This window comes from Ischnura elegans, chromosome 10, assembly GCF_921293095.1.
Source record: "Ischnura elegans chromosome 10, ioIscEleg1.1, whole genome shotgun sequence".
In the NCBI taxonomy this organism is placed as follows: domain Eukaryota; kingdom Metazoa; phylum Arthropoda; class Insecta; order Odonata; family Coenagrionidae; genus Ischnura; species Ischnura elegans.
Window position 1 is genome coordinate 71,552,627 of NC_060255.1, and position 25,896 is coordinate 71,578,522.

At 37.6% G+C, this 25,896-nt stretch overlaps 1 protein-coding gene across 1 annotated transcript in view; it reads right to left on the reverse strand.

Annotated features, from left to right (window-relative positions):
- Nucleotides 1-25,896, reverse strand: part of LOC124166453 — a 779,139-nt gene that overhangs the window by 292,404 nt on the left and 460,839 nt on the right. Inside the window, exon 5 of the mRNA XM_046543984.1 lies at nucleotides 10,240-10,389. Coding sequence (XP_046399940.1) covers nucleotides 10,240-10,389 — 150 coding nt within the window. The remainder of the gene's footprint in view (nucleotides 1-10,239; nucleotides 10,390-25,896) is intronic.

The following is a 25,896-nucleotide window of genomic DNA, read 5'->3' on the forward strand; positions in this document are numbered from 1 at the left end:
CAGCGTCAAAACAATCTTAGGATTTTTGACGAGTGATGATGATTACAAAGCGTGATATTACCTACTCTTTGACCCGTATGGACCTTTTCTCTTTTGATTCCGGTTGATCCTACCCCTTGTGTGAATAGATCACATAAATAAAGAGGGGGCAGTTCGCATCCCTGAGTTACATCCCAACCCTTTACTCAGGATTCGAACCTGGGGCAGTCATTTCCGCAGTCATTAAATTGTAATCATCCATGGTAGGTGAGAGAACATTAAGCATTTATCTCTTTCTCAATTCCTTTATTCTCAGTTTCCATTCCGATTTTAGACCAATGTGTGCTTTGAGTAAACCAAAACCAGCTTTATGCATATTTTATACACTTTTTTGATCAAGCTTTATACTTTGTATCAGAATAGCGAGTACATTATCCTCTTCGTTCGAAAAATCCTGGAGATACATCAGGATATTATGTAGAATTAAAAAAATGCTCCAATTGGGAATGTAGTGCCCATTTGGTAAAGAGCAGGTGCAGAGTAATGGAAAAATTCGAGACTTTGAGAGTAGCTTTAAGTATTTAACAGATGCCAAGGCTTTCATCGACTTTCTCGAATCAAAAGGGCAAAAATAAAATGAATGAATCAGTGTGGCTTTTCACCACACTCCCGTCAGAAAGCTACCTGTTGTTTGCACGCGAGAGCAGTTATTGACTGCTACTTGCCGGCCATAAAAACTTTTATTTGATATAACGCATCAATTTTTAAAAGCCCAGTCGATGAATGCAAATGTAGTCGTAAATTATTGATGGATTCGTCGTTGAACAAATATCTACTTCGGGAATCGACTTCGTGGGTGAAAATAAATTATTCTTACGATGAAAACTTAATGATACGTTTTTGGGTCATGGGCTCCCGGCAACCTATCAACATTGGTTTGATTGAACACGCCTTTAAAGTGTCTGGATACAAAAATAGTAGATTTATACGTCTCCGTAATAATTGTAGTAGGTTTTTATTTATGTTCTAGTATGCTTATATATTGATTCAAACTATGATTTTTAAAAGCTATTGATAAAGCCACCGAGAACCTTGAATTCCCAGAAGTAAAAGTTCACCGATTTGTCTCCATATCGTGTTGATCACCATTAGTGCTATTGATGTTTAATGATGATGATTAATGATGTTTGTGGTGATATTAACTCACGAATTCATTAAGCAAAACATTGTATCACATGGATGCAACTGGATTTGAATGCATGATGTGATCTACACACTATAACTTAGGTGAATGCTTGGCCGTGTCAGATCCAGGTTAATATGGGGGGGGGGGAGGAGGGCTAAGTGCAGGGGAGCAGCAGTAGAGAAAGTCCGAACAAAATCACCATTCTATTTAATGTAAATTGGATACCCAATGGGGGGAGGGCTATTGTCCCCAATATGATGATTAATGAAGTTTATGGTGATATAAACTCACGAATTCAGTAAGTAAAAAATTGTATCGCATGGGTGCAACTGCATTTGAATGCATGATGTGATCTACACACTATAACTTAGGTGAATGCTTGGCCGTGTCAGATCCAGGTTAATATGGGGGGGGGGGGGAGGGCTAACTGCAGGGGTAACCTCCCGTCAGTAGAGAAAGTCCGAACAAAATCACCATTCTTTTTAATGTAAATTGGATACCCAAAGGGGCGAGGGCTATTGTCCCCAATATGATGATAAATGATGTTTATGGTGATATAAACTCACGAATTCAGCAAAAAATTGTATCGCATGGGTGCAACTGCATTTGAATGCATGATCTGATCCACTCTACTATAACTTAGGTAAACGCTCTCCGCTTATGCTTCTGAATTGTAGCATACCAAAAGCGTGTAAAGTAGGTCCTTAGTTTAGAGCTTATTTGTATTTCAAATCGTTTAAGTACGTAATTATATCGGAAAATACAATCATTGGCGGATTTATGAGGGGATGGGCCCCTTAGAGGGCTATAGCGCCCAGCATTGAGTCGAGACACACACTAGGTAAAATCGAACTTTTTGGAGGTTTCTGCTTTGTACATAAGCATTTAGTTGCATTTTCCGATACAATCCCTCCATAAATCCGCCACTGACGCTTGCTACACATATTAAAATGCCCTTAAAACCATACATGGAAGTGATACCATTCAGAATACTGACTAGAAATATTGAAATTTGATCGTCTTAATGAGTTAGTTATAGAGGAAAGAATGAATGATGGGTAGCATGAGGCTTTCCCAGAAATATTATGCCTATCTGACAATTTTAAACAAAACAATGTTTTTTTTGGGAGCATAAATCTTTTTTTCAAGCCCATAGGAAGTTTATGGAAGTACAAACAATGGATAAATGAATGGGCGGCATCATTTGAAACAATTGAGCTCTTTGCATACCTTATGTGATGTCGAAAATAATATCCTAAAATATTAGTCGAAAGTATAACTACCTGATTAATTTACATAGATTAGATTCCACTCTCTTTTATAATTCATTAGTCAAAAAACTAGCCGTAGCTAAGAAATTGATGTTTTTTGGAGGAATAACTGGTTTAGATTGGCTTCAGCGACCTAATTTGACACATTATATGCATAGGTTTACCAAAGTTTTGTATTTATATCAGTGCATGCAGCGAAGGCGTGTTTGATTGTTTTTAGTTTAAATGCTATAAAGTTTTTCTCTGAATTTTCGTCGCTCGATGCTTCAAAGCGTCTACTAATGTCCTGCTGTTGCATTTGATAGTAATATGAATCTTCTTTATCGTGGGAGCTTTTTTCGGGCCAAATTAAAAGAATATATGAATGCAGAATTTTTTCTGGGAATAATAGAAATTAAATATTGAACTGGGTTTGGTTTTATTTTAGGAAAGATCAGCTTTTCAGCTATTCAGATTTTTTATCTTCAACTTGTAAATGAGATGTAGAGTAATTCTTTCTATTTAAAATTTAACAGCGGAGTAAGTATGAGTTAAATTTTTATGACCAAATGGGACACAGATTTCGATTGGGCGACGCAAAAACGTTGAAGAATAAGAATTGAGTCGTATATACCTCACAATATTTATTGCACACACCAAGGGGTTGACGTATCCTAACATTGTCGTTGGTGATAATACATAGTATATATAAGATATTGTTTTCTTGCGGTAGTTACGACTGGATTCACGTTCCTCAACATGAAATTTTTGCCGATTATCTTCCACAAATGTATGTATTCTGCCCTCCGTGACAATAAATCGTCACATGTTGCCTCAATGGAACCCCTTTATGTACTTCGTCCAAGAATATAGTCGGCATAATTTTTAAATGAGTCGCAACGGCTGTGCCAGTCGTCTTTTACCGAGAGAGGTGGTGGGTGATGGGTCCAAATAAGATCGGTGTGCGGCTTCTGCTCTACCACTCGAATAGCTTTCGCTATTTCTTTACGACCATCGGAGACCGCCGGAGAGACACCATCGCATCTAGCCCGCACCTGCTCCCTGCCCTTGCCGCCAACACATCAACGCAAGTGCCGCCGCGTTATCGCCTCTCATCCACGCCTCCCCTTGTTCAAGCACCCGGTGTCTTAGCCCTTTCCTATCGACTCACATCGCTAAAACTCGCTTTTACTCGTTGGGTGGACTCAGCTCCCCAGACCTCGACTTTCCTTGGGGGCATTTAGAGGCAAAAAATAAATCGATTTGTCAATTTTTTTAAATCGTATATTTACGTCCTCATAATATGTATCAAATCAAGTATCTTCATTTCATAACCACGCATTTCTGCCTCCCTACCGCTTTTATTGAATTCGGTGTCCTCCAGGTCCTTTATGAATGCCTTAGAACCTGCTCTGTTTTCTCCCCTACTTTCTACGGTTTCATGATCTCTTATTATCGCTTTAGCTAGACGTGAGTACCACATAAATTCAGTTATTTTGTTTCGTAAAGGGCGTTTCATAAATTATTGTTAGCAGTCTATAGGCAAATGTGTCCCGTGTACATATCAGACCCTTACTGTGCCTAAAAGAAAAACATCGTGATGGTTGATCAAGTATTAAGTCGCGTAGTACGAAGCAGGATACACGAGGCAGTAATTAGCATTATGTATATTAAGAAGATTTTGTCCTCTATTCTATATGCAGGAGAGTGAACTCGACTATCGATAAATGCATCGTGTTCTCCTAAAGCAATGACTGTGTGGTTTCAGTTGGAGTGAGCTGCATTTTTATCGTATGGATGCGGATTGATATAGCTCTTTTATGTAAAGTTCAAATACTTCTATTTTTATGCTGAAATTCTTAAGCGAGGAATGTGCCGAGGCTAATCAATATCCTTTTTAACACGCTCTATCATCATCTTACGAAAATCGGTGGATAATAGCGGATTAATTAATATCTATTGGTCATGGTCCTATTTATAGCAGCCAATGTGTTGTGCAGATTGATTTTTTCCAGTTTTGGCCAAGTTTGCCCAAAATATCCAAGTAACTTTGCCTCCCTCTCTCTATCATTAAATCCTTTTCTCGTATTTTTCGTGTCATTTTTTTAGATCACCTTTTTCATCTCCTACCATCTTTATCTCATCACCTTCCTTTTCATCCCCTTTTTTTCCTTATCTGGCACGTCCTATTTCTCCAAATTTATCCCCATTTCCTCCCTCAAGCCTTTTTCTCCCTTCATCTTCTCGTGGTCCGATTGCAAATGTATCAACTCTCTAATCGGTAATTTCATAGTGTTCTCCCGAACCAATGTCATTGTTTTTGTAGCGGGAATTTGTAGCATGTTAAACTTATGCACGTGAATTGATATAGTCCTTGTATGTGAATCACACATCTGTTTTTTTTTCTGTTTCAAACATGTTTCAAAAAAACAATTTTTTTCTTAAAATTCTAATGCGAGGAATGTATGGAATCTAATAAACACACTCTATCATCATCTTATGTAGAACATCAGTTAATAGAATATTTGAAGAATTTCGATTCCATAAGTTTGCTTCTTGCTACTGCGTCTACTGGAATATATTTCACTTCGTATATTTTATTTTCGAGTACAGTTTGGGCATGAAATGTCACAACCATGATCTCGAAAATCTTCACTAGCTCTTATTGAAGCCTAATATATAAAGCAGTTAATGTGTTGTACACATTGATTTTTTCCATTCTAGACAAAGTTTCTATAAAATATCCAGGCATCTCTCCCTTACATCAATTCCTTTTCTCTTGTCTTCACCTCCATTAGATTTCTTATCATCTTTTTCCTCACCCACCATCTTTCTCTCATCACCTTCTTTCCCATCTTCTATTTTACCTTCTCCTTCTTGTTCACTTCCTCCAATTTTTTCCCCATTTTCTCCCTCCAGTCTTTTTCTCTCTTCATCTCCTCGCTGTCTCTTCTTCCCGATACCCGCCCTCCCTCCTTCCTACACGCCCATTCCTTTGATGGGACTTCCTTAAAGGACCCTTGAGGCATAAGGTTCCCCCACCACCGAATTTCCTCCTCCCACACTTCCTCCACCCCCCTCCCACTCATCTTCCAACCCCCGCTCCATGTTCAGTTTGGCCGTGGGTGGAGAAAGGCGACCGCCCACCAATAAATAGGCGTTCGGAGTGAGTTTGGGGAAGAACGCCTTGCCAGGCCCTTTTTCTACGGTGGCCACGTGACCGAAGGGTGGGCCAGTAGAGGGGCGGGGGAGGGATTGAACGTGATCTCGATCTGGTGGTATCGATACCCATAATTAGAAATGGACTTGTACACCATTGTTTAAGAAAATTGTCGACTTTGACAGTTTGACGAATAAAAGTTAAATAAAGTATTTTATTTATATTTATTTTATATTTTATTTAATAAGTAAAGAATAAAGTATTTTTCGTTTTTCTTTTTCATCCGTTGCTTATTTAAGGAGAGATATTTGTAGCCACTATTCCGATATCTTCACTGCACAAACGCTCAACAATATGCCACCGAACCAAATCCGCTCATCTAGTAGTACTACGGCTCCTAGATGAGCGGATTTGATTCGTTGAGTAATACTAGGAGCCCTAGTAGTACTAGATGAGCAGATTTGATTCGGTGGGCGATTGTTGAGCATATGTGTAGTGGAGGTATCGATTCGCGGGGAAAAAATCAAATCCATGTACTCATCGAGATATTTCCTAAGAAAACTCGAAGGCCTTAAGGCTTTTTCGGATACGTTGATGATATGATGGGCTCCTGTGTTACCGCTCCTGAGCCGCTCTTCCGCCTTGTGAGTAGGCCTCACGCAGTTCGTTGCTGTTCACATTTTCGTAAGCGATTCCTTCCCACATTGTAATTTAAATAAACTAGAATACTAATTATGTTAGCAGCTCATGGTAAGTACAGGGCAAGGTTCGCCTTTACTTTTACTAAACGCATACGTGAATGGCTGGGTTAACTCTTACAAACAATCATATAATAACGCATTTATCTGATTTTTATCACAGGTTTGACTCAGGGTTATCTTTTCCCTATTTGCCAAAGTTTTTTGAGGACGTTTTTAGCTGCTTCTAGGCTTCTAATGGCATAATTCCAAGAGAGTATTAAGCAGAGGACGCCACAGAAACTACACGAAATTGTAGAGATCCGGTGTGAATTTGGAGAATTGTATTTTTGGTTTGTAATTCCGTTAACTTGGATGCTGTTCTTTAGTTTTGAGCCAAAATATCAATGAGTATAATCTAGAGTTAGCTGGTTAGTTGCTGGCGATCGGTATGAAAACTGCTCTTGTAGTTATCGTCGCCTTAACTGTCCATGGCTACGCTTGGTTTTTCCTAGAATTTTTTTTCTATATATGAACGATATGATAGATAAATTTGATGCTTTCGGTGAAGTACATCAGTGGAAGAAAATAAAATACTGCAGTGGATGAAAATCAAATACTGCACCTAGTGATGGGGTTTTTAGCAATGAAGTGTTCATTCTATCTAGACAGACAGAAAAAAGACAAGGCGAAGAAATAAAATATTAGTAATACCTATATTCATTTGAGTATATCCAGTACTAGAAAAATTATCGATGAAAACATGAAATTTTGAATGATGTATATCACTTCTTTTCTCCAACGAATTCTAGTGTCTCTATTTCATGCTCTATAAGTGATTTCATTCTTAAAAAAGATCTCCAACAATTCCGTCATAATTTTAGTGTTTCTAGAATAAGCGATACTGCTGAAATAAATGAAGTATATAAAGTAAATACACAAAATTTTAGGGTAGATCCTGTGAAAAAATTCTCACGGGGAAAATGTCAACAAAGAGGTACTATAGTGACATCGTTGGTATCCTTAGATATTCAAGGTTCCTGGTGTATTAACGGTTCAGCTGAACTGGGAGTTAAGGATCCTGAAGAATTAAAAAATGGAATATTGTTTATCTAATTAATTTTTTAAATGTCAGTGTATTTTACGTATACAACTTTCGTATCATTTTAAGTTAAGATGCATAATAACAACTTTTATTCGGAGTTATCAATTAATTGTTTTACCAAGAGAAAATATTTACACCTTAAAATCCTCACCTCGTAACGGTATACTTATCAATGAAGCGTTGATTTTATTGTAAAAAAATTATCAGTTCCCACACAATTCGGGGGTTTTGTTTGTGCTAATATTTTATCCTCTATTAGCAATTGTGTTGTGTGTATCAAGCAATACGGAAATATGAAAAATAAATCAAAATATATTAGTTAAATAGAATTTTGGGGAAAAAAACGATGAAAACATTGCCGTATAAGTACCGACACTGTGATATATTATGGAGATACATTTGTTTCGCTGGTTTCTTTCGAGAGGAGGGCGATGAGGGTGGACCAGAGGTTCAGCTGGACAGGAAGTTAGAGATCCTGGGAATGGGTGGATGGAATATTGGATTGAGAGAAAAGGGGTGATCAACAGAGGGGCAGGGTCCGTGAGGAGGTGAGTTGGATAGTCCGTCTGCGTAGAGTGAAGGGAAGGGGAAGGAAGAAGTTTCCCGTGTTTCGTTGGAGGTCCCTTTTCTCTCTCTCTAGAAGAGGATAGGAGGAAGTTGTGCCGTGGGAATAAAAGTGAGGAAACGGGGAATGGGAGTGGAGAGGTAAGCGGAGGAGATAGGGTCCCGTGTTGTTGGTCAGCATAATATTCTTTCTTTCACATCCCCTCGTAGGATTGCTCATTTCCGTAATTACTACCCGTATAGAAAGGAGTCCAAACCTTTGGTGGTAACTGTTGTCAGGTGTGTTATTTATCATTTTTTTACACTCAACTACCTTAGCGGAAATCATTAGCTGCATTCTCATAACCAAAAGATGTCGACAATTTTGATCCGATTTTTCCTCATGGTTCATTTAACTCGTTGAGAAGCCAACTGGTACATGTGATTTTTAAGCTAAACATAGTTAGGACAGAAATTGATATAGTAAAAATACAAAAAAACTTGTTGGCCAAGAAATACGAATATCTGTTCTATGCTAACATCGAGTGGTAAATCAAATACTCTACTAAATATTATCTAGTTCATATCGTTTCTGAACCACTCACTTGAGGTTTCCTTTATTATGCATTTTACCCAAAAATAGCACAAATGTGGTCTTTCACGACGGGAAATATTCAACAATTGGCCCTGAACGATTACAATCTCCCATTCCCTGCATAGAGGCTACCTATCTAGGGTCTCGAACCCACGCGGGCGAGAACTCTATCCGACCGACACTGAGATCAACTTCATCAGCTTAAACGTTCAGAAAAGTCAAGTCTGGCCCTGTTACGTTTGCCCATTACACATTATTTTCATTCATTATGTTTTCATTGAAGTGGTATAAATATTCACATTGGCTGATTGACACGGAGTACAGATTGTTTTACAAAGATTTCTGTAGCAAGTGAAATTCATTGACTTCAACTATAAAACATACTAGATCTAATGTCTTACCGTTGTCCTTCATAAATATTCGCAATATTCTCAGAGCTTATCCATAAGGTTAATTCTCTTTAATTGCTTTTCGCGTATTATAGACTAAAATATTGGAGAGTTACGTAAAAACGAGAATGGAGTTTGGTAAGAAAATGTTCAGGTAAAAATGTTGATATTGCCTGTTCGAATTTTTGTTCACTCAAAATTAAAATATTCCCAGTCTATCGGAGAAAAATTGACTCTCTTTCAGTACTCAGTTCCGTTTAAATGTAATCGATTCAGTTGGCCTAAGGAAGCAGTCACTGCTGATTAATGAGTTAAGCTTTAGCCATTCCCTTGTAGGGTAATTTGAATAATTATGTGGAAAGTAATTCATTCCGGGATATTTATGATGCTAACAATATGAAGCCAGATAGTGCGAGTTAGAATAGTTGTGTGTGATCAATGTATGGCCTCGTAATGGCTTTTCATACCATATAGCGATTAGATAAGCACGGCGTATTCAGAGCGAGGTCTTGTCTGGCGCGTATAACACGTGCGCCAATACCATGTTGGCTTTGGCTCTTGTACAATGATTTCACCGGAAAGTGCATTACGCGACCCATATCTGTGTTTGCGATTGCGGAATGCGTGAACGTGCAATTGAAGCCGGTAGCATGATCATCGCATCATCTCAGATCTACGAAGGAAACCTTTGATATCATTACCGAACAACCTTTTTCAAAAATGAAGTCAGTTAAGATAACCAATCCCAGTGTGGTTTTGAGCAAGATTCTCAAATATTGAATGACGAGGGATAGAAAATGTTTGCAAAATCATATCCATGTTTAAATCCAAATAGTTACCCGATATTATGGAAGTCCAATCTCGATCGTTTTGCAAGTGAAATATTCTTGCAAATCGCTATTCTCTCCCTCTCAATTCATTTTTCTCGATAAATAACGAAAAGGTTGAATAAAAGGGGAAAAATCCACTAAACTTGCTAAATGAACTTTGGGAGAATAAATAGGAGAATACCAATTGAGGCATGCGAAGAAATTGCACCGGAAGTTTGTAGTTTAAAGCACTGTATCAGATCCCACTAAATGAAAATAAAATGTAGAAACTTGAATTTTACTGATGTGCCTCCTTGAAGTTTACAAATTGGGGTTTCCAGCACATTAAAACTCAACAGCGGTTGAATGAATAAGTAGAAGAGGGCCTATGATAAAAATACTTTTTTTATCCAGGCAGTTGTAGTTTTTGTACCATTACCTGATTCTGGAAGAGGTTCTAAGTATATTGGAAGCTTCAGTCTACCATTCATGAGACTGCATGACTCAAATGTATTAAAGGTGAGTGAAAGCGACTTATTTACTTACATCTGACGTTGAGGAAGTATCCGATTGATGAGAAGAGACCGAATTTGTGGTGGGCGGTGCACTTGTACCACCCACTGTGCTCCCTGCCGATGGACGTGAAGTTGAGGAAGCCATCTTCCCCTGACTGGGGCACTCCTGGGTCTCCGTTATCTGAGGAAAAGAAAGATAAAACACCGGATGAGGATTTAAGGAAAAGAAAAGTCTCACCCACGCCTGAAATTTATTCGGATGGAATGGCTTACATTAGGGGAAAGACAAAAATAGAAGTTTTGGGAAACGCAGACGAAAATCAATTTGGCCAACATTTTATAAAAACATTTTTGACAGTATTTCTCAATCTATTTCAATGAATACTCACCTGAAAGAAAATAAATTATTAGTGGGGGTAGTGGTCCATTGAAACAAGATAAAATCAAGATTAAATTGATGAAACAATTACCACAAGTAGAGAATTAGAATATCTCGTTATGGAATCGTGTAGAATAATTAGAAGTACAAAATCTTGATAGCATTATATCAATCAGATCCATGGCTATCAATCAAAATTAGGATGAAGTTGAGATGATGAAACACTGTGGTCAATAAATTATAATGACAAAGAAGCGCAAGTAAGTGAATTATATTGTAATTGATTAGCTATATGAAACAGTGATTCGCAAGGAAGATAATCAGCACTTTACACCATAAACATATTTAACGCATGTATCAAGAAAGGATCTAAATTAATATCTAAGGCTTTCTGTGTTATTTTGCAATTTATGATATTGCTTTCGATTTTGGTTTCTCAGCAGTTTTATATTGACAGTGACTAGTTTGAGGACAACCATGCTGTTGGCGATGCATATGCTGTTATCATTGAAAATCCTGTCAATCTAAACTGCAGAGGCCCTAAAAATAAATAAAAATGTCCTTCCCAGGCACGAAAAGTTTTCTTACCGAGCTATAGGGAAAAACCTTTTTCAAATTGTAGCCGGTGATGTTATTGGAAATCATAATCACCTTTGAGAAAAATCACACAAAACTATAAATGAGTAAATAAAACTCAAATTTGGAAAACAAATTCTGATTTCCTCTCGAATTATTTTAAGATAGTCTCGGGTAGCCGAAGTCGGTATTCTATAAGAGATAAAATAAAGCTCTACTAATATTTTTGTATTGGAGAGGGAGCTCACTGTTAATAAACCCACCGCTTCCCGATATCAAAGATTAGATTAAGGAGTCATTTACTGAATTTTTCTACGAAATCGAGGAATATTTTTTGCAAAGATACTATTCATATCCTAAACCACAATTCAATTTTTTTAAATGTATAAACAAAAAACTATCCCACAGAAGGACTTAAACTAATCATTGTGATACAATCCATTGTCTTCAATCTTATTTTCTTTTCCTGAACTCTGTGGGAGAGACAATGGAGGCTAGATTGGATTGAATTTAAAATTTTCGCGGATCGTGAGAAAGGGAATAACAATAAAATCAACAGCAGAGAATGTGGAGCGTCGGACTTGTTTTTTTTTCTTCTTCTTTACTATCAGAGAGAAGGCCTGGATATTGGCTGTCGGAGCAGTTGCGAGGAAAATAGCATTAAAGAAAAAAAGAACTGTTGGGAGAGGCGGAAGGAAGGGGTGTGTCGGGTGGTTGGAAAAGTGGAAGAGGAAATTAAAAAAAGGCTAGCGTATATAAGGAGGAAGGACTAAAGGCATGGGAAGACGGGGAGATTTTAGGGGGAAATGAAAGCTGGGGAGGTGGGGTGTTTACTCTCTTTAAATGCCACGGAACGAGAGAAAAAAAAAGAAGTGAAACTGAGAAGGCTGAAGCCAAATTTAATAACAAAACTCGGGGCTGCGAAAATTTTATCAGAGAATTTAAGGCAGAATTAATGCCTCTCGATTTGTGATTAAATCGCTAGCTGTGGAGGTTGAGAGAATATTTTACTGTACTTCTCTGGGAACTTCACCAGTGAATCATGATAGCACCCATGTTAAAGGGTAGGGGACTTTCTTTGCTAGTGATAACCTCGCATATTTCTTAATTAAAGGAAGCCAAAATGTTTACCTATGTGTCTTTGCATGCAGTAGTTAGTCAGTTGATAAAATGAATATTCAAATTAAATTATCATAGCTCAAATGCATTGGTGTTCATTTGGTGTTATTTATGGGAAAAGGTTTAAATCTAGGGGTAAAAAATCTAAAGGTTTAAAATTTTATGTATTTGAAAAACGTCCAATTAAGGTATAGATAGTTTCAGTAAAAAGATTAAAAGATAATACTGGTTCTTAAATTTTCATTCAAAGCGTTCCTGTTTTCAGTAAAGTTTGGATAATGGTGTTTTTTGAAACGTCAAAAATGAAATTACCTTGGTTTCATGTTCACATGATGCATGACCTACTTCCAACGTAGGGGGCATCTACAGGTCATCACCGAGTTTAAATGACGAGCAACGAATTTCTTATAGTATTACATAGTCAGTACAGAAGACGTTAACTACTAGACGTCTCCCCCATTGGAATTAGTTCGTTAATTGTCATATGAGATGGCTGTCCTTCATCACCAAGTGACCTCGAAATATAGTTAACGCGATAATTAGCGCTTTTGAAATCGTCTAAAATCTCCTAAGTATCCCATTTCAATAATTTATCAACAACGACATGATTCCTTGGCAACCGTAGATTCGACTTAGTATAGCGGCATATCATTTAAGGATCTAATTCTCAAGGTATGTCTAGATAAAAATGGCCGGAAAATAAAAAAAATAAAATCAGACTTGTAGTGAAAAAGGGTTTTTTAAGACTTGGACGTCCTTGTATGGTATGAAAATAAACCATGATTTCATATAAGAATACCTAATTTTTGTTCTTCAATGAAGGAGTGCGACAGGGATTCCACTTTCTGTATATATATTTGGGTATTCTAATAAATAAACTGTGGTGCTACAGAAGAATGATGAAAATCAAATCAAATGGATCGACCGAGTTAGTAACGACGAAGTCCTAAGAAGGGTAGGAGAGAAGAGAAGCCTCATGAAAACCTTAATAAGAAGACGGAACAACCTTATAGGCCACATCTTGAGACATGATGGCCTGATGAAGACAATCGTCGAAGGACAGGTGGAAGGCAAGAATGGAAAAGGAAGACCTCGAACAAAATATATGGAACAAGTAAAGAGAGATGTGAAAGAGAAGAAATACGTAGGAGTGAAAAGATTAGCTGATAGGAGAACTGAGTGGAGAGCTGCGTCAAACCAATCCTAGGATTGTTGACCAGTGATGATGATGATGAATAAAAAAACAGCCAGAAGTAAACCTTTTCCGAGTCACTAAACAAAGGAACTCCACATAAATGACACTCACATCATTCTAAGCACAAAAATTCCACCTAGGTAGTATCATCGCCAAAATTACCACCCAGAATTGAAGTCATGATTTCTAGTAGGATTCAAGTCCAAAAATGGAACAACGTGAGACAAACGGATGTGGCTACCAGAGATTAATTTTCCTTTTTTTCTGTGAGTGGATCAAACAACCATTATAATCTCTTTTCACGAAGGAAAGTAAGCAATGGCATTGATAGTTTTGAAGATGCAAACACAAAATAAACTTAGTCAAAACTTAGCTGAATGCTCCAATGCTGAGCCAGAAGTCACGCCGTAAATGTTTGAGCTACCTCTGCAGGAACAGCGATTCATCAAAGCATGGTGACGAATAAGTGATTGAAAAGTTTGAGTTATAGAAATCTGCAGCAAAAAATACTTCATTAGATCACAGTGAGAAGAATTATCTTTTTTTGGACCTTGATTACAATTTTTATGTCCAGGAAGTGATAGAGAGAGGCAATTTACTGAGCGCTGTTGTGACTTTAACGATATTGGAAGTTCATTATTAATCTCTTATTAAGCTGTTATTTATGTATTTATTTCAGGCAGATTTTAATATGAAACACACTTGTTTAATTTAAAAAAATAAATTGACTCTCAGCGGATTTAAATACTCAGCTGAATACTCAGGTGGCGGTTATTGGAAAGAACTTAATCTAGTTTATTGGAAGATAACTCTTGCATAGGTAAATGCTCTCCATTACAAGCTGTTATAGTTTACTACATTTATTTCTCTTTCGTAGAGTCTGTGCCTTGATTAAAAAAGTACAGATCGAAAGGCCATTGAAATCTGTTATCCGGCATAAAAAATATATTTTCTGAACCTCGATTGGCTCCTGAAACGCTCCAATATTATCCGGAACCTTTCCGTTTCAGGCATCAGTTATTCGCGGAAGAGAAGCGTCGGGAAAATAAAAGAACCGCGGCGGGCGCTCGTTCGGCCGTAAAGACTTATCCGTCACCATGACGGGCTGACAATACTTTTTATGAGACCTGTCGATCTCAATAAGAAATTTGCATGCGAATACGGAGAAGAGAGGAAGGTTATCGGAAGGTGAAAGTATGAACAGAAGCGTGCGAGATTGAAACACAGCCATCGTTTCCTTTTTTTTCGGAGGATGGGGTATAGAGATATTGGATAAAGAAGAATGAATCTTTCCCGATAAGCGTATAAAAAGAGAGGTTATTAGGTATTTGGGAGTATTATAGAGTGCCTATATGGAGAAGTGTAATGGTTAGTAATTAGTGATGGAAAAATGTTGGCAAAAAATTGATTTTTCAATAAATCGTTTTTAATCGAAATTATAAGCTAGATCTTTCAATAAAAATCGAAATTTGAGCCAAGGGATCTATTAATTTAAAACACCGACGGTTCTTTAGAGAAAAAATACAGCTCATACAAAAACATGTATTTTATTTGTTCAAAATACGCATATAAGTGATACACAAAAATTAAAAAAAATCTACAGAGGATACAGCCTTGACTTATATTATCATCAGTAAAAAATAGATATTATATAGAAATAAGGAGATATTCCTGCCTGACTGCAGTGGCTGCATTTTGGTGACCATTTTTGGAACTCCAGATTTAAGTATTACGCCTAAATATTACACGAAATACTGTTCCGATCGTGGTTAAAGAGTAAGTTAATTGCATTGTCATCCAGTTCTGAGCTAGATATAGAGTTTCAGTGCTCTAACTAGTCATTAAGTGTGTTAAAATTGAGTTACAAAATTCCAACTTAACAAACAGACAGACAGTAAGTTAAGAAAAACGTTGTTAATTACAAATTCTTCTAACAATTAATTGGTCGCAACCTTAAACTTACGTAGCTGGTCGCGACGGATCATTGTGACCCGAGTTGAGTGTATTGAGATTTGCAAATGTTTTTTGTCAATACCTTGGTGTCTTTTTACTTCTACTGACTAAGTAAGTTGTAAGTTTTTTGAATAAGGTTTATAGATTTTCATTGCTAAATTTGCTGCTAGATATAGACAATAAAGATAACATAAACTATGGCCGATGCATAGAAAACGGTATCAATATTAATGTAGAGAAGATATCGATGGCTTAGTTCTAACAACACGTGTCTCAAAATTTGGTCGATTTGACACAGGTATCTTAAACAAGGTGTAATTACATTAAAAAATAAATTTCAAGCAAAAAACAACTGTTTTTTTGGCAAGTGTACGCTTCTTTTTCAGTTTTATGAATGTTTGTTTTTAAATACAAAGCGTACAATTTGAAAAAATTAATCGTTTTTTTGCTCTCCTGAATAGTTTCAATAAAAATAGAACATGTTCTAATTTTCGTTGAATGATCAGGCGCATGACGGTTCATTCGCGAATTTCTCCGTTATTAACAGCAATCGATTTCGTTCGCATGATCATTCAGCACATTGGCGTAACTAGGAATATGCTTTGGGGGGTGTCTGAGGAGTCTGAGGGGTGACCCCCCCAGGCAACGGGGTCCGGAAAAATTTTTGAAAAATGACATGCCTGGAAATAAATTTTACATCATTTAGTCACTAAAAATTGAACGTTAAGCAGATGACGTTAATATACTTCAAAACAAGACAATAGTTTTAAATATTTTTAAAAATTTCTTTGAGGCTTTGTAGGGTTGGGGATCCATTCCCTCTTTCCCCTAATAGTTACGCCACTGATTCAGCATGATCATTTGTATGATCATTCACCTCGTATAGCGACCTTAAGATGGAGCGTCTCCGTGACTTACTGCTGTTGCGCAGACGTGTTGGCTCACGGAAACGTGCTCTATGGAAGCGCTCGTCGTTGGCAACTCGAGCCAAATGAGATATCTGTAGGGAGACAGGAGTCTTGCGTGTTGAAGGTCGAGGGTTCCATTTCCGTGGAGTGGCTAGAAGTGTTTAGGTTGCGATGCGAAGGGCTCACATGATTGCCAGGGAAGGAGATGTTGCTGTTGAAAGGAGTCCCTCCTGGAGAACGGATGCGTGGGAGCTTTAAATACTGCGACTGTGTACACCCATGCATGCGTGGGACGAATGGGGAAAATAGGTCCTTACTCGGCGACATTGGGTTATTTGGTGCGTTGTTTCCTCGATGGCAAATTGCGCGTGGATCGCTTGAGAAGGAAAAAAAACTCAAGTATAAAAGTGAATTATTTTGTCTTTTTTTCTCCTAACAACATTCACTAACTCTTGATTATCATTGTGGCATCCCATTATAAGTTTTCCTGGATATCGCACCATTACTTATGCAACTTTTTTTCCATAGCACGACCCGGGTTACAATGCATTATCATCATTGTGGAAGGTTACACGGGATTTCCACCGGGTCAGGTTCTCCAACTCCATCTCGACCGACGTTTCGATGGGCGAGTTGTCCATCGTCTTCAGGGGATGTCTTCATGGCAAGACGATGGACAACTCGCCCATCGAAACGTCGGTCGAGATGGAGTTGGAGAACCTGACCCGGTGGAAATCCCGTGTAACCTTCCACAATTCTATACACCAGGAAAGCCTACGATCATTCTTCAATTATCATCATCTTTAGGCGCAATTTTTGATTACATGAAATCATAATTTGCGCCTGAAGATGATGATAATTCATTGAAACCCGGGTCGCGCTCCGTAAAAAGGAAGTGGTGTAAGTAATTGTGTGATATCTAGGAAAAGTTTTTTCTCCTACTGCTAGAATGGGCCATGTCCCGCAAAGAGTATGGAGGACTGGCCCCTATTTTGTACATGAAACGGAATCAGTAGTTATAACATGGTTGGATACGTACGTAGTGTTATTCCGAACCATTTTTATCCTCGGAATGCGTGGGTTTATCAGAAATTCAAAGGTCTATTTCCTTCACAGGATCAAGGTACTTATGTGCAATTCATGTGGATGAGGAGAACTCCAGTGCCTTACAATAACTTAGCAGCAACCACTGATGGCCACAGGAATATGTAAGGCGGGAAACATTTTCATGCCATTTTTTTTAATCTAAGCAACATATGGATACCGTGAAAAACCAATATAGCGTTGCGGCAATAAAGTTTGTGAAATTTACTCAGATGAACTCATCTGCTACCATACTACTTTTCGAATATTAATGCGTAAAAAAGTAATATATATTAAACTTAACTCGTGAAAATAAAAATTAAACCGTTAAATTTTGCCTTATTCAAATCATTTATCGTAGGCTGAATACATATAAGTCACGCTTAAGGGAGTTAATTGTGCTTTACTAGAGTAAGTAGTTACGTTTTCACGCCAGGCTTATGCGCTACTTTTGAAAATTGTTTTATTTACTTACTCTAGATTAATCAATTGGGTAAATTAGTTTGAGAAATCACTTTTGGGAGGCCACTTGGCAAGTCGAAATGTACACATCGAGTGTACAGTTATCGATTCCTCACTATTTTAGCCTTATTGTCCGATTTCGATATAATTTAGAACAATAACGATATCCCATGCACAAATGAGCACCTGAGCTAACTTACAAACTATTTCAAAAGGATAGCCTCGAAGCATATCTGACGATCATTGGAATGAAGGACGTGTGATAGCCTAATGAGTAAAATGCGGTAGTTATGACTTGTTTGGATTTTAATCTTACTGAAGCTTTTGGATGCCCCATCCTCGCCGTATGTTGTTCTGATATACAGCGAGTCTTAGGATATCCCACTCCGTCAGCGGATTATTAATCCCCTGAAGGCATTCATTCTCTACTCTTTCATTGGCTATTTTATCTGATGGGGATAGGTTATTAAGGTTTGGTCTCTTCATCGTAATAATTCGCCATCAACGTCTTGCTCTTTTATTCGGGCATCCTCAGGGCTAACTATGTAAAACAATGTTAAAATTACCGGTTATTATATTTGTAAAGAACTGAAATCCAGTAAAAAACTGAAATCCAATACACGTTCAGTAAAAATCGATTTTTTTCAAATCCATTCTGTTTTTATTCCAATACTTTTCTGTTTTTTTCCGTAAATTTCTTCGGCTACTTTATTCATCAGGCCAAATGTTATGAAATCAATGGTTTGCGAGTCATGTTGTGGAATGGTGACATGATAGATTAAAAAGTAATCTTTGCCGTATCCCACACAGTATTTATTTTAAATATCCAACCGATTTCAACCTTATCAAGCCATTATCTAGAGGAGAACAAATTGGTAGATGGACAGGATGGTATATATACTCGAGTAGAATATCTCAACAGTTGAACGGTGGGGGGAAAAGAGGATTTCAAGGATGGTGTTGAGAGGGTGATTGGGAAGATATATAAACGGAGGGAGAAGGTAAGGTCATAACAGGTAAGCGAGTAGGCAAACGGCTGATGGCTTGGGAGAGGGGGTTCAGTGACAGCTTATCTGGTTATGGGGGAAGGTGGGATTCTCAGTTATTAGAATGAATATGATATTTCAAATAGTTAAAATCGAATTTAAAGTAACTAGATCGATGATCTGTATTCTTATTGACGAATACAAGTAGTATTTGAATATTTGAATATTTTTATTATGCTCTAGGTAAAACCTATGTAACCTAAACCTCTAGGTATGAGAGCAAAAAATAGAAAATACAGGAAATGTTCTACTCTTAATAAAAGGCATTTTGACAAAGATAAAGCATTATGGAGATTATTGCTAGGCCAACAAGTAGTAGATATTTATACAAAAAATGTAAAATATTCATTACTAATAACACAAAAATATAAGTTTTAACTAGACAGTAACAGGACACACACATAGGTACATACACACATTTATGTAGAGAATGTTGATAACATCACAACTTTAAGATGATAACTCTAACGAGTTGAGGAGACTGAATCAAGCCCCAGACTTCATATAGGGATACAGCCTTCTTTTAAACGACTGAAGTGATCGTGACGTCTTTATATTTGGCGGAAGAGAGTTCCAGAATCTAGACGCAGTTGGATGAAAAGATTTGAAATATATATTGGTGCGGGCTTGAGGAATTTGAAGGTGAAGGGGATGAATAATTCGTACAGGTATGCAGGAGTCTGTTTTAGGAATAAGGAGAACAGAAAAGATCCCAGGATATAATCCCTTCGGCTGTGAAGGGGTAACCAATTCAGATCAGTGTAGAAGGAGGGGGTGAAAGATGGAGAGAGAAGTGGTAAGGGTTGCCGGGGGTGAGATAGGGCGAACGAACGAACGCGAGGGTGAGTGAGCAGACTTCTGGCGCAGATTTATAAAGCCATCGATTTACTGTCTCGTTTTTTCATACTGGCCGCCGGATTCATTCGGTAGCGCCCCCGAACCTAAGCGCACTCCACGCAAACACCGCCCAACGAGGGCCCCTCTAGCTGCTACCCCGAATCCACCTCACCCCTGGACCACCTCCTTCCCATTCTAATTTTACGCTCGTTTAACCCGGAGTCACACGATCATTTTTTCCATCCCTTTCGAGGGACAGCTTCAGCGATCACTCAAGGGATGGTGGAATAAATGACCGTCTCCGGCCTCGGTGGTGGTAGGGTAAAGACATCGCCTGCCTAGCAAGAAAGAGATTTTAACTGAACTTGTAGCTGATTATGTTTTTAGCAAACACTATAGAGGAGACATCAGGTATAGTTTAATTGAAAAAGTGAATTTATAAACAAAAATGTAAATATTACAAAGGAACAGAAGGAGTGGTTGCAAAATGTTTTTTAATAAAAAAAAATGTAAGTGATCTCTGCTTTCGCTCATTTCTCTCTTTCTCTTTTATTATATTTTGCTGCCTGTGTATACATTTCCTCTTTTTTATATGTATAAATATTTATGAAAAATGCATGTAAAAAGGTGTGCCATATAGCTAATTCCAAATATTTGTATAACTGTAGGCGATTTTAAAGGATATTTAAAAATATGTAAACATGTAAATGTTATATATTGTACTGTGCCAAAGTAAGCAATAAATGCTTTTTAAACGTGGTGGTAGGGTAAAGGCATCACCTGCCAAACAAGAGGTCGTAGGTTAGAGTCCCGCCAGGGTGGGTTGCCCCTATTGGAACGGTATTTGTTCGCTCAAGTGTAATTATTTTATTTTTATTTTTTTATCTCCGTTACCCCCGAAAATAGCACAATGAGGCTTTTACATCGGGAGTTTAAACAATAAACAACAGACGATCACACACACCTATGTCCTGGAAGGGGCAACCTATCCAGGCGGGACTCGAACACGCGACCTTCGGTATGGTAGGCGAGGACTTCTCCCCGCCGCCACGGAGGCCGACGAAATATTCAACAAACCCGATGCAAAAGGCCAATATGTTCTATTTTCAATGGTATGAAAATAAATATTTCTCGCTGCCTCTTCCATTCACTTCTCCACTAACGTTCCTTCGTTCCTCGGATTTTTCTCCTCATTTTCCTCCCTTCCTGGTCCGCACCAACTCTCTTCTCTCCCGCTTCTCACCCACCCCTCTTTTCTACTCCTCTTGCTTCTCCGCCTTTTTTGTAATAAAATTGGGTGGCTTGATGTAGGGTGGGCTACGGAAGGCACGCAGGGATCTTTAGGGTGAAGCCGTTTATTTTAGAGGGTAAAAAACCCCTTCATTATAACCAACGTGCAACGTGCCGTCCGTTACGCATCAAGTAGAGGGGACCAGAGCGCCATTGGAAGTATTTCGAAATCCAGTGGATTGAACGAAAGACAATCCTTTCAAATGTGGCCTGAAATTGCACAACACATCCAATTGCTCAGTTAAAAATATCTAATACTCTTCTACTACCACATTCCCATGATATTCAAAACTTATTCCACGAATTAAGTGAAATGTATAAAATTATCCTTTTTATTTTAAAATTACGATTCACATAAATTTTCTCGTGAGATTAACGTATAGTGGTCAAATAGCGGATGACTAACCAATTCCATCAAAAACGTATTCTCCATTCAAATACATTCCATAGTGAAGTACCGTCTTACTACTCGGCTCATGAAAACACATTTTACACTTGGAAAACGTCATGATTGCTGGGAGATGTTGCTTTTGAAAGTCGGAGGCCGTATTTACCGACTTAAAAACCCCGGGAAAATGGATGCATGTTAACTAGTTAAAAAAATATAAAAAATCAAGCATAAGGACGGAGAATAACCGATAAGATAATAATTAGGTCCTAGAATCAAGAACTGGAGTGAGGTGGTGAAGTACCCGAGTTATTTTTTTCGCTATGTTAGATCGCTATAAGTTTTAATGAGATTGAGCAATAATGGCAGTGGAATTGTTCCGTCTTCTTTTTGCCTGCCTTGTAATTTTTGGGAGGAGGTATCTGGGTACTCAATTATTTTGATCGAATTGTGCATCGTAATCTGGAGAAAGACATTGAGGAAATAAGGGGAACTGCTTACGAGCATGGCAGACACATTTCTTTTCATTTTTTCCAATTTAATTCCTTTGTGTGGATTGAACGGAGGCTGATAAATATTTTTAAACAATGTTGTAATACAAAATCTGGTTTTCTAGAGGTGAGAATGGGATAGGAAATATGAAGAAAAAGGCATGAATAATTGACGGATCCATTGTTACCGAGAGAGCAAGAAAAAACGGAAAGGTCAGGTTCAAGGGGATACGGTAGGTGGAGTTGTCGCAATGGGGAATTTAGGTTATAAGACAATGCATTCAATGTGCTCGTTTACCGATTTTCTTTCTATTCTAAACTGTATAAAAGTTTTGAAAATAAAGTAAACCGTAGTTTCCCTTATTTTGACCCGCCACCTAGGTGCTTCTGGTGCCAATTGCAGCGAAAAATGGCATACCATCCTTAACCCTTTCGCGATTAAGTGGACCACCGCACAAACTTATGACATGTAGATCACCGCTTCTCCGCTACTTCTCAGCCTTATGTGTGGGCCCATTGTTGCCCATTGTTTACACACTTGTTAGCGATTCAATCCCAATACGATCTAAGTTTTTTGACCGAGTAAATGTACCAGAATACAAATGACGTCACCGGCTTAAGAAAAACAGGCGGCAACCTTGGCCATTTCATATTTTAAATCTAGGAGAAAATGGCTGAATAGGAAATAATTTTTCGTTGTAAATTATTTTCCCCATCTACTCTGAATTCTTCTGCAGTATTGCAAGTCTGTGTGAACGGACCCATTGGTTTTAAGGAGGTAGGTGGTAGGTATGAAGGAGTACGGTGTAGCATTAAGTTGAAACAAGGTTGATGATACGCAGATGGTTCTCGAGTTTGGAATCTGGGTTGTGAAAAATATGTCTAAGGTTTGAGAAGGGTACAGTTATTCGTCAATTGGTTTAGACAGTAAATAGGTTATTTTGTGCAAAATATTTATCCTAGTCTTTAACATCACCTACTGGCTCCATTTTTTTCTCTCTTAGCGGTTTGGAAATTACAAAAGATGCTGGTCAAATTAAGGAGCATTAAGATATTCTGCCACAAAAACCTTCTTCCACTTATGGATGTGAAAATTGCCTGAGGTAGCTTGTTGGTGCATTTTCTAACCATCCGTTGACGGCCTTTTCCGTTTTCCGCTTTTACCTCGTCCTCGATAAAATTCTATTTCTTTTTACTTTTGTCTGCATGACTTTATTTTTCGTCTTATAGCGATCTATCAATGAACCATTGGAATATTATATTCTATTCGTATTTTACCAGTATGTTTACGACACTTAAATTCATTTAGATTGGTTTTATTGATATGATATTTAATCCATTATTGAAACATATTGACTTATGTTTAGAATGTTTTTTTTTAGTTGTCCTTGATTTAAAATAACCGTCCTCCTATGTATCAATTATTGTAATCACATGGCACGAAAATTGAAACTTAAAAAAAAAATCTCAGAGGATTAGTGAGAGGCTGGAGGAGTTTACATTACAATTTAGAGCAGGGAGCATGTAATGTTTTCAACGATACCGGCGAAACAATATAAAATAAAATTTAATAGCTGCATGTAGGGCGAAATATTAATAGAAAATATGTAACTTTAATGTTGTAACTTTATCTCTTTTCACCTGATATGTAAATGAAATATTTTTACTTATGTTTTCCAGCTACAGTTGAGGTGACATATATATTCGATTTAAAAATATTTCAGCCTGTGGCCACCTCACAGTTTTGTCTGGAGTATGAGGAGAGCTATTTTTAGGGCCAGGGTCATTAATTTAATTAGTTTTGGATGCAAAGCGCCGCATCTGCTCGTATCCCACAAAGTGTCAGCCGTTATTGGTGAATATATTATACGTGCGTTTCCCGGAAGGGAGGAGATGTTGAAAAATAAAGCATTCGTGTATGCGTCAATTGCCGCAGGAAGATAAATTAAATGTAATAAGGAACTTAAATCAACTGCAATAAAATTTTTAAAACCAGTTTATTCAACCCCATGGAGGCAGCTTTAGCGGAATTAAAATTAACGAATTTACCTAATTTTTAATACTAAAGCAATTTTAAACAGATTACAGTGGGTGATTGTTAAACTTAGCTGGTACCTTAGACACTTATTAGGTACCCTTAAATGCCCTAGCCAATTTCTCTGATGAGTTTTTCTTGGTAGCTAGGAAACTTTACTTGTCCCCTAAGACGAATACCTAAAACGCTAACTTAATTATAGTAGAATTGAGGAATCGTAGTGATCTGCAGAGAAAAAACTGCTTTTTCGTCAAATAGTGCGTGTGGAATTTAATTTGTCATTCATGACATTAGTACCCCTGCTGTAGAACTAGGAATCGGTGTTATTTTTGCTATAGCCGACGTATAGTCACTACCATGGTATTAATAAAGGGATTGTCTCCCTGCACCATATTTTGCTATAACAAAATCTGAAAAAAATGGAAAGGGGAAATTGATTTTTTTAGTTTCCCTAGGTAAAATTCCGTAAGAAATCCCTCCTAACCACCATGTTTCGGCATCAAGAAACGCTATAATACCTTTTCGTGGGCTCTTCGGTAGCATTTGACTAATTGTAAGTGGTGCATCTACTCTAACCTAAGCTACCAAAATATGTATCATAGTTTATTAGAATTTAACGTGAACAATCTCTTGAAAATAAAAAAAAATCTCTAAAAATGCTCCTATTTACGCTCATAAATAACTCTGCCCATTGGTTCAGGGATAAATTGATGAAGTTTTGATAGGATTGTAGCATAGGATAAGATTTTATTGGTTACGTGGCTACGGAATGCATTGCAGGATGAAGTGTGGCCAAAATAAATTTTCCTTTGATTTTTGTTTCACTAAAATGCATATATAACAGTTCAAACTGAAATAATGCTATTAAAATCGAATATTTACACATATTTTTTTTGCGTATAAACTGTATTCATCAAAATTCATAAATGAAATTCACGAAATATGCAACGCTTCTTTTGAAATCTGCCTTGGATGCTAAAAGAAGTCTTTTTTACACCTTACTGTAAGTCCTATCGTTTATTTTTTCAAATTGGTCAATTACTAGTGTAATTAAATAATTTTATTTATTTTAATAAAAAGTTAATAACAAGTAATGGAATGACAATGAATAATGTGTACGCTCCGCCATTTATTTTATGTGACGCTTGACCACGAAGAATAATATCGTTTGCTCGACCGAAAGGAAAATTTAGCAGAAAGGTGTTCGCATTTTTCATGAAAAAAGACATTCGCAATGTCCTGCGCTCCAATTGTATTAGCATGAGAGTATCAAATGTCCCTCAGGAACCGTGTAGAATTCGAAGTTGGGAACACAAGAGCCTCGTTGGCGACTGGAGAATTCATTAAGCTCATTGTTTCGTGAGGCAGCCGTCGGCGACCACGAGAGGTCCTTTCAATATAGGGCTATTGACGACGACCACCCTTTCGCTTGATAACACGGTATGAACCACTTCACCGGCGAGAAACGATCGAAGCAGCTCTGCTCTCTAAGCCAGTTCAAACCTTTTTCATGCATCTTCATTGATGTAGGTGTTGCCCGGGCTGCGGTAGGGACATTGATAAAGGCACGAAATGTATGGATTGGTGGAGAGGGAGGTAGAAAATTCTAGCCGTATCTCCATCTGCAGTGTCGGTTTACAAACGAGTTTAAGTAAGTGGATTACTTCTAACGATTAATTTTGCAGTATTTTGTACTCGTAGCGATATATTTTTACGAATTGTATGTAATTGTAATGTAATTTTTCATTTGTAATTGACTCCTAACGGTGAAAAAGTAATCATTTCTCAGTGCTGTAGTTGGGAAAAAAAATTAGGCGGTACTCACCAATATTAGCCAATAGCCGAACATGTATTCGCAAATGAAATGCAAAACTCAAACTCTTATATTAGTTCCAATTTGTACCACGAGAGAACTCTGAACAAGTA